General features: G+C 64.1%; 1 protein-coding gene across 2 annotated transcripts; it reads right to left on the bottom strand.

Annotated features, from left to right (window-relative positions):
• Positions 1 to 30: 30 nt before the first annotated feature.
• On the bottom strand, positions 31 to 11,669 carry SIPA1 (signal-induced proliferation-associated 1). Of its 2 annotated transcripts, none has more exons than XM_043451381.1 (16): positions 11,564 to 11,669; positions 8,433 to 9,204; positions 7,735 to 7,862; positions 7,471 to 7,647; positions 5,250 to 5,424; positions 4,421 to 4,524; positions 4,031 to 4,188; positions 3,335 to 3,944; positions 2,774 to 3,048; positions 1,582 to 1,800; positions 1,368 to 1,479; positions 1,160 to 1,268; positions 962 to 1,063; positions 799 to 853; positions 534 to 612; positions 31 to 420 (listed from the first exon to the last, which is right to left on the bottom strand). In XM_043451381.1, the coding sequence occupies exons 2-16, from the start codon at positions 9,106 to 9,108 to the stop codon at positions 274 to 276; spliced, it is 3,126 nt and encodes a 1,041-aa protein (XP_043307316.1). In that variant the 5' UTR covers positions 9,109 to 9,204; positions 11,564 to 11,669; the 3' UTR covers positions 31 to 273. The 2 variants fall into 2 exon arrangements, with proteins under 2 accessions (XP_043307316.1, XP_043307315.1); XM_043451380.1 differs by lacking the exon at positions 11,564 to 11,669 and adding an exon at positions 9,493 to 9,620.
• Between the last annotated feature and the right edge of the window lie 645 nt (positions 11,670 to 12,314).

Here is a 12,314-nt window from a genome sequence, read left to right as displayed (position 1 = left end):
CCTTCCCTCATCAGGTCATGAACACCTGTGTAGACACAAAGAGCAGTGGCTTCTTTATTCCCTGAAGTCCTCTTTTCTCCACAGAATATTTACAAACAGGGGTGGGGTGAGGGCAACTGTGCCACCGAATGATGGGCCGGGGAGTGGGGCAGTGCTAAGATGCGCCTCGCGCAGGGAGAGTTCCTGAGGAGGGCCCAGTTTGTGCGGCCCAGGGGCCCTGAGCGGCCGGGCGGTTCCAGCAACTCAGCAGCCAGGCTGAGGCCTGCCTGCGGCTCAGGCCCGGTCAGTGGCGGGGGAACCCAGCTGCTTGGAGGCCAAGAGCAGGCGGGTGGCCGCGCTCTCAGACTCGGCCTGCAGCCGCCGGTTGTTGTGCCGCAGGCTCCGCACCTCCTCCTCCAGGGCCGCCTTGTCTGCCTTCTCCTGAGGGGGTGGGGGGTGAGGGGAGGCAGGAGTCAGGGTGGCTGACTGTGACAGCCACAGCCACAGACCGGGGCAGCCCTGTGACTCCCCGCGACCCGCGGCCACCGTATCACCTTCTGCAGGTCGTCCTGCAGCTTCCTGAGCATGGACTCCAGGTGAGAGACCTTCTCGGACAGGCTCCCGGGTTCTGGCCTGAGGACACGAAGTCGGGACTCAGGGGGACCAGGGCTGGGGGCGGCACCACGGCCTGGTACCCAGACCCACCCATGTGAGAGGGACCCAACCCCCGTCTTCTGACTCAGGTGTCCAGAGCTTCCCTCTCATGCGTGGGCGCGAACACTGGGCGTGGGGTGAGGGGTAGGTCGGTGGGAGGCTTACTCAGCATCAGACTTCGGAGTTCCCTTGGCGTCTCCACTCTCAGGGATGGGCTGTCCTGTGGGGACAGAGGGACCGTCCGGGCAAGTAAAGCGGGAGAGCCCCACTCTGGCTCCGGCGCCCCTGATAACCATCCCCTACCCCCGGAGCACTCTGGTGGCCTCACCCTCCCGGGAGAGCGACTCGAGGATGGTGTTGCAAGTGGAGGCAATCTCCGAGATGGACTGCCACTCGTCTTCCAGGGTCTCGCTGCCCGCCTCGGACATGACTGTGGGCAGCGGGGGTGGGTTCAGCCAGGGAAGCGCAGGCCAGGCCCCCTCCCACTCTGCTCCTAGAGCCCACCCCACCCTCGCTCCAGACTCACTTTTGCTGATAGAGTTCCTCAGAGACAAGGTTCGTGGCAAAAAGGAGGCCCTCAGCTCCGGGGCCGGTTCGTCCTTGTCCTCAAAGCCACCGGGGCTGCCTGGCCCGTCCTGGGGTGGGGGGCGGAAGTGGGTATAGATAGGGGATGGCCACCATGACCACTGTGCCCACCCCGGCTTGTGGGGCTCCAGAGCCTTGCTTCTGCTCACCTGAGCAGAGAGTGTCTCCCTGCCCTCACTGGGTGCTGCCGGCTTGGCCGTGGTGGCGAGGAGGAGGTCCGGGGTGGTGTTGGGCAGGACTGGGGCCTCGTCAGACAGGGAGCTGCGAGGAGGGGCACGGCTCAGCACTGGGGGCTGCGCCCGCCCGCGGCCCCTGCTTGCAGAGGCCTCCCGGGCTGCAGGAGAGGGGAGGCTGAGGGGGTACCTGCAGGGTGACGGCGGGTTCTGGCTGTGCAGGAACTCGGTCCTCTCCTCCGCCAGCTCCCCAGGCCCCGGAGGACCACCACTGTCATTCAGGCACACTTGCAGCAGCTGCTTCGTGTCGGGCAGTAGGGCCTCGGAGGGGGCCTCATCCTGCACCGGCTCCGCAGCCCCCCGCCGGCTGGGCTCCTGCAGAGACAGCATGTACAGCTCCGAGAAGCTCCTGCGGGGGGAAGAGGGGGTCAGGCGGGGTGTCCAGCACCACCAGTTCCACTCCCAGCTGTGCCGGAGGCTCGCTTCCAGGAGGAGAGCACTCCCAGCTGCCTAACAACAGTGAAAGAGGTTTGCCTGGCTGCTGGCCATTGTTCCCGCGGCATGTGTGTGCGTGTGTGCTCAGTCACTTCAGTCATGTCTGCCTCTTTGCGACCCCATGGGCTGTAGCCCACTGGGCTCCTCTGTCCGCGGGACCTCAGTTCAAATCACAGGGCTGCCTGCGCATATCCTGAGCAAATCAAATTTCTCCACCCGTGAAATGGAGATGATACTACTGATCTCCTGGCTTGCTGTGAGAGTTTAAATAACGTGGGAAAACCACTCCGTCTAGAGATCCAGAAAGTACTGCCTGGGCACAAATCCAGCCGCTTGGCTTTTTTTCTTTTTTAGCAGATGTGCCTGTTTCTAGAGTACTAAACACTAAGGATTGGTTTTTACGATCTTAAATGGTTGGAAAAACACACACAAAAAGAATGTATCAATGGCATGTGAAAGTCATATGAAATTCAAACGTCGGGGTCCACACTCATCAATTACGTGACATCTGTGGATGCTTTTGAGCACCTGCAGCAGGGACCAGATAGCCCAGAAAACCTGAAATACTTTCCATCTCTCTCTTTACAGGAGAAGCTTGCATGTCCCTGCTTTAAAGTAGCAGATAGTCAATAGTGTGTGTGAGGGTGTCTGTGAGAAAGCTAGTGGGAGCCGCACTTCGATCTTTCCGCAGTGAAGACAGTGCTTAATTGGCTTCCTTCGACGCATAAGAAACGTGTCATTTGGAGAGATTAAATGAGAGACGTGGGGTTCTCTCAGAGGAAGGCCTCCACGCAAGGTTCCTGTGGCCAGTGGGACACACTAGGCATAAGCAACGCGGTGGCCAAACTGCCCGGTCCTCCCACCGCCCTGCGTCCAAGCGCCCTGACCTGCGGGGCCGGCCGCTGTCGTCGGGGGGCAGGACGGTGACGCAGACCTTGGGCGCCGAGCGCAGCAGTTGAGCAGCGGCCTCGGGGCCGAGGCTGGGCAGCGTCTGGCCGCATACGCGCAGCAGGCGCGCCCCAGGCCGCAGCCCTGTCGTCTCCGCGAACGTGAAGCGCTCCACGTGCGTGATGAAGCCGGCGGGGTCCACCTCGAAGCCCAGGCGGCCTTGGCCGTCGCGGGGCAGCGCCAGCTCGCGGGTCTCGCAGCCGCGGCTCACCAGCTGGGGCGGGGCGGGGCGTGAGCGGCGCTGCTAGAGGACGCGCAGCCCCAGCGCCAGCCCCGGGACGTCCCAGGTCACACGAACCCTTTCCTACCCCCCGGGGAGGGCATTAGCAACCAACCCGCGGAAGACGGCCTGGGGACCCCTAGTTTCAGCTCTGCCAGGCTCCCGGACTGGGTTTGCCCCCGGCACTCCGAATCTCCCTTTCGCAGGAGAGGCGGCGGAAACGAGGGGTCCCAAAGCAGGCTCCTTCCTGCCGCGCCCCGAACTTAATCCCGCGCCTCACCTGCAGGCGCGCCACGACCTCGCCAACGGCTTGGCCAGGGGACCCGTCGAACCGCAGCGTGATCGCCTCCCCGCGGCCGTAGTACAGGTCGAGCCGCTGCTCGGAAAAGGTCCAAGCCAGCACGTCGCGACAGGCGCAGTTGAAGACTACCCGGCCGTCGCGCGGCGCCACCAGCACCAGTGCCTCGGCCGAGATGCCCAGCAGGCAGGGCACCTCGGCGCCGTCGGGGCCGCCCGCCTCGGCTCCGGCCGCACCCCGCGCCCCAGGTGCCGCGCGCACGCCCCACACCAGCGCGCCCGCCGCCTGCAGCTCAGCGCCTGGGCCCCGCGGGGCTGCCCGCCGTCTCCCGCCCAGGGAAGGCAGGCCGAAGCGCGACGCCGAATCCAGCGACGTGGTGGTCACCTCGTTGGTGGCCAGGTCCTGCAGGTACTGCTGGCGCGTGCGCGTGGCCATGGCGTGGAACTGGCGTGCGTGGCCCGCCGCCTGCTCGCCATTGAGCGCTTTGGCCAGCAGGAGGGCCCGGAAGTCGGCGTTGGCCGCGAAGGGACCTCCTCCAGGGGGCAGAGCTGGCCCGAAGGCCGGCGTGTCCTGGGTGCGGCTCACGGCCACCCTATGGGGAGGGAGGCCGTGGTCAGGGGCAAAAGAAGGGTCCAAGAAGAGGCACCCTTGGCAGAACTGGAACCCCGGGGCGCCCACCTGTAGGAGGTGTGCGGAGTGCAGGGCGCTTCGGCCCGCACCACTAGGAATATGTGCTGGAAGTGCGAGCGGATGGTGGTGGGGCAGAAGGGCTTGCTGCCCGGTTCCTGGAACACGATGGTCACAATGTCGTTGCCGATGTGGCGCTTCCGCAGGAGCTGGAGGTTAGGAGGAGGGGCATGTGAGCGGGGCTTCCCCAGTCCCTGCTCATTCAAGCGAGGCAGAATCTGGGCACCCATGCCCCCCGCCCCCCGGCCCCCAGTGCAGCGCTGGGGTGTCTGGCTTTGGGGAGTCACACTGGCTGGGAGAGAAGCTGGGGGTCGGCAGGGCTCAGGCCAAGGTCCCGCCCACGCAGCACCCCTCCCTGGTTCCCCAGAGCCCCCGTCACACCTGCTGCTGATTATTGGGGGTGTACGGCAGCATCGTGGATACGTGGAACATGATCTCATGGTCCTGGTACGTCGTGTAGAGGGAGTGCGTGCCGGTGGAATCCGCTGTGGCCAGGGAGTTGGGGACACCGAGGGAAAGCAAGGGGAATCTGGGTGGCTTGGACCTGCCGTCCCTGCCGTCCCTGCCCACAGGCTGCAGCCTCTGTCCCCCCCAGCCAGCAGGTAGAAAACTCTTTCCCACCACCAGCCAAGCTCCAGGCCAAGAGCTCCAAGGGTCTCAGCCTTGTCTGCTCCCCTTCCCCACCCCCCACCCCGAACCCCCACCCCCTCCCGCCACAGGATCCAGCCTGGAGTTGGGATGCTGAGATAGAATGAAGACAGAAATGAGAAACGGTCTGCTAAGAGAGGCGGGGGCGGATGTCCCAGGAGAGGACAGATGTTGGCCTAGGCACCAGCATGTGCGGAGCAGCTGAGAGGGGAAGGCAGGCAGGAGGTCACCTCCCAGGAACCCTGGGACCTCTCCAACACAACAGGCTGGGGCTGGGCTGGGGCTGTGTTTGGCGGGTAGGGGGAGGTGGTGCCCAGAAACCCCCATGGCCCAGCTCCGGCAGTAGGGCACCAGAGCTTTGGGGGACATTCCCAGCCTTCGCAACCCCCGCTGCACGTCCTCGGCCTACCCGGAGAACTCTCCACCCCCGGCCCCAGCCCTAGGACAAGATGGGACAGAAATCTGAACCGGCAGCTAGTTCTTGCCAAGGCAGCCTGCCCTTCAGCACGGGTCTCTGCCCACCTCACCCCACCCCACCCCACCCTGACCCCCTGGGCCTCACTTTTGGTGTCCAGCTGGGCCCGGTAGCTCTCAAAGCCTTTGAGCCGCACCACGTCGCCCAGCAGGGTGAGGAACTGCATGAAGGCGGGTCCTGCCTCCTGGTTGTTGTACATCTCCTCCTCCGAGCCCTGGCCCGCCCGGCAGTACAGGATGCCCACCTTGCGCTGGAAGCTCAACTGCGGTGGGCGGGGGGGGCACAGGCGGAAGGCTCAGGCCTCAGTCTCCCAGCAATACCCCGGGGGCCTTGGGGCACGGACGGGACACTGGCCTGGGGGTGGGACTGCCTCTGCCCTCTCTAAGCCATGACCCTATCAAGTTGGTTCGGTCTCTCCTGCTCCGGGAGCTCAGGAGGGCAGAGGAGGACAAGGTGGGAAGGAACCAGGAGGCGGCTGGTTCTCATGGGACCACAGAGGACGTGGTTCACGGAAAGGGCCCTGCACAGAGGGTGCTCGATCCCAATCAGCGTCCACACGGTCATCCTCCTTAGCCCAAGGCCAGCCTGTCTTCCCCCACTGGAGTCCCAGGCACCTCAACCCCAGCCTCTGGAGCCCCACACCACCTCTTTTTTTTTTTTTCCCACACCACCTCTTACCCTCTGCTCCCAGCTCCTCTGGCTCCTTTGCATCTGCGCTTAACTATGCACAGCTCAGGGTGCCCTGCCACCGTGCCAGTGAGCCCAGGGCCCTCCAGCTCCCGCCTCCCTTCTTCACAGTAAGCCTGTCTACACCCACAGTTCCCACTTTCATCACTCCTAACCCCTAGAGCCCCATACTTCCACCCCAAATTTTAAACCCCGAGCCCCTCTTAACGACCATGGGCATGGCTTCACCCTGGCATACTCTCACCATAGTTGGCACTTGGGATAACTGGAACTTCACTTGGCCCGTGACCGCAGGGACCGCCCCCTTCCTGTCCAGGCCTCTTCTCCACACCTGGTCTTTGCCCTCGGTGGCCAAAGCAGCCGTCTCCATGGACGACACCCCCATCTCGGCCTCCAGGGCAGCCCCTTTCCCGGCTGTAGCTGCACGGATGTCCTTCTAGCACCTGCCACCTCACCTCCTCCCTGTGACTCTTCCCTCCCGCCCATCCTCCAGGGTCCCTGGCTCCACAAAAATACCACTCCCAAGGGCCAAGAAGGAGGGGAATCTCAACACCCCCACCAGCCACTCTGTCCCTGGACTACCCTCTTCACCTCTGGTATTGTCACCACCAGGCCTGGCTTGGATGACTGCCAACAGCCTTCAGCCTGGCCTCCAGTCTAGCCCCCACATTGCAGCCAGAGGGCTGCTTGACCTCTCAGATCTTCCATGGCTCCACAGCAAAGGCCAGCCTTTGCCACCCTGTTCCCCCAGCCCCACGCCAGCCACACTGAACTGCCCACAGGGTCCTGATGCAACAGTTCTTAGTCTCTAAGCTTCACCCAGGTTGTTCCTTCTGCCCAGAACATGCCTGCCCTTCCTGGTTTGAGCTCTTGCATTTCCTCCATGATGCTAACCTCCTGGCCAAGGAAGGCAGTCAGCCCTACCCTGGTGCCCCACGGAGCCCTCAGCATTCCTCTTTCACTATTATCCTGCTCATCATTATCTATGGTTCTCTGTGGGTGTCTCCCCACCTGGCTGTGAGCTACTTGAAGACAGAACCTGGCCTAGACAGGTCTCCAGCATCCAGTCTGGAGCCTGGTACCAAGGGGTGAGGAAATGTTTGTTGAGTGACTGACAGATTGAATGACCAAGGAGGAAAGTCAGGGCCAGTGGGTAGTAGCTTTCAGCACAGGGAAGGGAAGGGCTTCCAGCCGGCTTGAGTGGGCCCTCAGTGGAAGCAGTGAGTGCCCCAAACTAGCAGGAGACCCAGCAGGGCCTTGCAGGGCAAACTGACAGCGAATGAGAGGGACTTGCAAGAAGAGGGTGTGGCAATCAGAGAGTGCTCCTCAGCTGACCGGCACATGGGAATTATCTCGGGATCTGTTCACGTGCAGGGCCTGAGTCAGTAGATCGGGGTAGGACCCCAAACCTGCCTTTCTAACAAGCCCCCAGGTGATGTGGGTGCTGCTGATCTTGAGAGGCAAGATTCCAGATGACTTCTCATGCCCTTCTTTTGAAAAGCTAGCTCTCCTGGGGTCCCCATCCAGCTCAGGATCAGGGTCAAGGCTGGGTGGCTGGGAGCTGGGCAGACTGGGTTCAGACCAGGTCTAGCTCTAGGACAGGGGTGCCCTGCCCACTCACCACTTGCTCGTCCAGCGTGAGCAGCGTGCGAGGCACCTTGGGTGAAGCTGAGCCCAGGCGCAGGCACGTGGGGCTCAGCCGTGGTGCCACATGCTCTAGAAGCTTCCTCGGGGACAGGCCTCGGGGGGGCCCTGGCGGCAGCGCGTCCTCTGAGATGGTGCCTCGGAGTGTCCGGAGCTAAGGACGAGGATGTAGGGGCGCTCAGGATACACGCAGGCGGCTCTGAAGGCAATCCACGGCCTGGCTCCCACGACCCCGGCCCACCTGCGTGGTCCGCACGATGACGCGGTAGCTGTGCAGAGTGCCCCCTCCGCTGCTCTCCTTCTCCTCCCGCCTCAGGCTCACTGCTACCGGGCCCAGCGCCTCGTCCAGTCCGAAGAAGTTCTGGTGTTCTGCCGGGAGCAGGAGGCAGATGACTAGCCTCGCCCCTCAGTAGTCCCACCCTCGCTTGACCACACCCATCACCAAGGGCCCCTTCCAGGTCCCATCACACTAGCTCAGATCGTCCCCTCCTCAGCCCTGCCCACATTCTACCAAGCCAAATCCTGACTCCTGTCCACATCTATTATATACTTGGGCCCTAAGCCTCGCCCATATATCTGGCCCCAGATCCAGTGGACCATGCCTCCTTGCTCCAAAGCCTAGATCCTGCATAGCCTTGCCCAGCATGCCCATATTCTTCCCCAGAATATCCCTCGTGAACACTGATGATGACAAGGTGCCCAGGTGCAGAGGTTCAGATTTCAGCTCCCAGCAATGGCCCTAGGAAATCTCTCCCCAGCCCAGAGGAATACGATGAACCCGATGGAGGCAGAGGAACACGTCTGGGTGTGAGGGGAGGCCTGGCTTGGCCGCAGGGAGGTGGTTAGAGCTGGGCAGCCTTGACTGAGAGACACAGCCTGACCCTTTACTTAGCCAGGGACTCGACAGAGAAAGGACAGCACGCTGCAGGTGACCCTCACCTTTGCCGTAGAAGTACTTGCGGTAATAGCCGGCGCCCAGGTCTGCGTGCTCCAGGCTGTAGGCGGAGGTTCGGTTCTGCGGCTCCTCCAGGACGGACACGGCGGCGTTGGGCAGTGACGGGGGCACAGGTGGAGACACCGGTCCTCCCAGGCCCAGCTCGCCTTCGCCCCCGAGCTCGCTCACAAAGCCAGGTGCCTCAAGCAGCAGATCCGAGCTGGCAGTCTGGTCCTGAGCTGCGGCTGGGGTCCCAGAGCCGGCCTCCGCCTGTGCCCCGGGTCCCCGGGGCCTCGGAGACCAGTCAAAGAGCAGGCTCTGCACGTCGTAGTGGGCGAAGCAGCGGGGCTCAGGCACTGGTGGGAACTCAGGCTCTGGCTCCTCAGCCGGCAGCCCCAGCAGTGCCAGTGGGTCGGAGAAGAACCGGGCCGGGGGCGCGGCGGGGCGGCTGGCCTCCTCGTGGCTGTGGGCGCGGGCGCGAGGGCTGGCCGGCGTCGGGGGCCGGGCCTCGCCTGCATCGCTGCCGCTGCGCACGAGCGGGCCCCGGGTCGGCCTGGGCTCAAAGGTGTGCGGCGTCAGTGGGGGCCGGGCCGGCTGGCGCAGCTTGCGGGCGAAGAGGTCATCGGTGGGCGCAGGGGCCGGGCCCCGCCGAGGGCTCCCCACGCCACCGCCGGCCCACATGGGCGTGCCTCGGACCTGGGGACCTGGCTCTCCGGGTGCCGGGCCGCATTGGCGGGCGCGGGTGGTTGGTGCCCAGCCGGCAGGCCGGTTCCTGCCCTGAGGGAGGAGTGGGCTGCTGAGGGGGGCCTGGGGAGAAAACAGGAACCCAGCCCCCAGCCTGGTCCTCCCCACGCGGGTTGGCTTCCGGCCCCCTCCGCGACCATCAAAGCCGCTTCCGCTTTCCTGGCCACTTCCTCGTCTGCCTGGGACTGAGGTTTCAGCCCCCTCCTCCAGCTCAGCAGCGGGCAGGGCCAGGGGCTGGGCTGTGGCGACCTTGGCCCTGAGGGTCTGGCAGCCCTGGGCCGCCCTGGGGCCGCCAGGGTTCCCCAGCTCCCACTCACACACCTTGGCTGTGGTCTGGGCCCAGGGTGAGGGTCCCCACCAAGACCTGGCCCAACCAGACAGATGATTTGTCTCCGCTGGGACGGGAAACCCATGGGGCCAACTGGTGTCTGGGTCCTGCCCACTTGACAAAGGGAGGACGTCCTGTCCCCAGAGACCTTCCTCCCTGCTCCTCCCACTTCCTCCAGGATCCCAGAGGAACTCAGCACCCAGCGGCTGGGCCTCAGTGCCCTGGCCCTCACCGCCTCAATACCTCAAGGACTCAGAGGCTCCCAGGGGGCAGCGGCCGGTCAGCAGGACGGCAAGAGGACTTCCTTCAGTGCAGGAAGTGGCCCCAGCTCTGGGCCCAGCCCCCTGCCCGGCCCCACATCCTGAGGAAGGTGCTGGGGTCACACCAGCTCAGTCATGGGACCTCGGTCACCCCAACCTGATGGACAGGTCTGGGCTCTACCCTCCTGCAGGCTTCTGTGGCCATGCCTGGGGGGAGGGGAGGGAGTCCTGGTAACCAGGCCCCTCTGCTGGAATGGGGACCCATGGGCACTTTGGCCTACCTGGCCACACAGAGGCTGACAGGGCATTCTGAACCCCACATGACAATCAAACCGAAGTGCCCATAAGGGACTGCTCTTGCCTGAAGCAACTCTGGGTCAGCTAGGATTTGAACCTGGGCCTGTCAGTCCTCGCCACACTGAGCTCTGTGTGAGTAGGTGTGGGCAGGTGGGGGGCTGGGCTAAGGCTTGAGGTCTCACAGGATGTACAAGTGAGACGCCGAAGGCCCCAGGGACCTGCTAAGTGTGGAAACGTGTGGAGACTAGGGGCAGGTGTAAAGAAGGGGTGGTGTGAGAACGTGAGGCGGCCACCCTCAGACGAACCCAGGATGGAGTGGGCGGCTGGGGCAGGGCTGTGGGTGACCCACTCGAGGTGCAGGCACCTGCTGGCGGGTTTTCATGCGTCAGCTAGGGCTACGTGGGGCTGGGCTGGGAGGGGGTGGGGGCAGATGCTCTGCACCCCTCAGCTAGAGCTCCAGAATCAAGCGAGGGCAGGCCTTCAAGAGCTCAGGGTGCCTCCTCCCTTAGCTTCTCCTAGGACAAAGTTCTCGATGCTGACCCTGAGCCTCTGTACTCTCATCTCCAAAATGGGGTTAATTAACCCTACCTGTCCCTTCCCGACCCTGCCGGGAGACTGCAAGCAAGGGGAAGCGAGCGAAGCTGGCCATGTGTTAAGTGTATGGTGGCAGATGCAGGCCCTGGCTCCATGGGCCAAGCTCCGGGGCCTGGGCTGTGGTGTGTGTGTGTGTGAAGTGTGTGTGATGGGGTGGGAGGGGACACGAAGCAGGGGTCTGTGCAGGCTCCCGCTCCATGCAGGTCGAGCTCTGTGTATCTGTGTGTGCACAGCTGGGGGCTGCTTCTTGCTCTGGCCCACTGCCGGCTGGGCTCTGGCCCTGCCTTGAGGGGTGTTCTTGGGCTCTGCCCCCCACCCGGCAGCTTCACACAGGGTCCATTGAGGCCAGGACATTCCTTGCGGCCTGTGTCACTGGCGAGGAGGGGGCCGGCCGCTCCCACAGATCCGGAAGGCCTGGCTGCCCCAGGAGGAGGCGCTGGACGCTTCCCAGCACATCTGGAGGTCATGACCCCATTTCTGCTGCCAGGGGGCGCGACAGATGTTTCCTCCCAGGCCAGGCTCAGGACTGGGGGGCGGTGTGCAAAAGCTGGGTCGGAGGCCGCCCGGGGAGAAGGGGAGCCCCAGAACAGGGGGTGCCCGGCACACAGCCAGCAGGCAGCCGGACAGTCGCCAGCTCCTCTGAGAGGAGCCGGGAATCGCCGCATCCACTCACTCATCCGCCACAGACCGGGCCGGGCTGTCCACGCAAAGGAGGTGGGGGCGGCACCAGTCAGAGGCAGGGGACTGGACGTGCTGACTTGGGACTAGAGCCCAGTGGGAGGTTGGGAGGGTGCAGACGGCGAACTCGGCGAGGACCCCCTACCACCCACACACCACCCTGGCTGACCGGCAGGCCACTTCCTCCCCTGTCCGGCCCGACACGGTGCCGCCGCTCCCCCGCTCCCGCCCGTACCTCTGGGGCTCCCGCCCGGCCGCCTCCTCCGGCGCTGGGGTCCCGCTGCCTGCTCTCCAGCGGCGGCTCCGGGCGCCTGCTCCGCCTGGGGGCGGGGCCACGCCGGGGGCGGGGCCGGGGAGGAGGGGCGGGGCCGGCCCGGGAGTCCTCCGCGGCGGGAAGCGCAGCGGGCGGGGACTCCAGGCCTGGCCGCGGTCAGCGCGGAGCGCAGGCGGACTGCCTGCCATGAGCCAGGCCCGGCCCGGCGAGCTGTGAAACTGTCAGGCCTCTAGCCCTTGGCCGAGAAACCGGAACAAGTGTACCGGCCTTCCAAACCAACTTGGGGGCTAGACCGGGACGCCTAGTGTTGGGCTGCAGCCTGCACACAGGCCAAGTGCTCAGGGAGGGTCGCTACTCATGAGTGTTTGCAAGCGCGGCTCTACAGTCTCATGTGCTCTTCAAAGGCCTCAGACGGGCGTCATCTATTTACAGCTGGAGAAACTGAGGCTCAGAGAAAGGCTCTGGCCAAGGGTCAGGCTGATAACTGTAGGAACCTGCCATTGGAGCTAGAAATCTTTGAACGTTTTGGCGTGAGAAGCAGAACAACTGCAAACTTAGGGTCAAGGTTTAAAAAGGGAACAGGCAAGTGGCAAAGAGGATCCAGTCCTATTTGAGCCCCACCCTGGTCTAACCTTGACCTCAGAACCCAGCCCCACATCCTTCATCCCTCTGTGCTCATCTACCCTGACTTGACCACCTCCTCTACCCTCCA

This window comes from Cervus canadensis, chromosome 29 (genome assembly GCF_019320065.1).
Source record: "Cervus canadensis isolate Bull #8, Minnesota chromosome 29, ASM1932006v1, whole genome shotgun sequence".
NCBI lineage: Eukaryota > Metazoa > Chordata > Mammalia > Artiodactyla > Cervidae > Cervus > Cervus canadensis.
The sequence above is the reverse complement of the archived record's forward strand: the minus strand, read 5'-3'. Positions and strand labels throughout refer to the sequence as shown.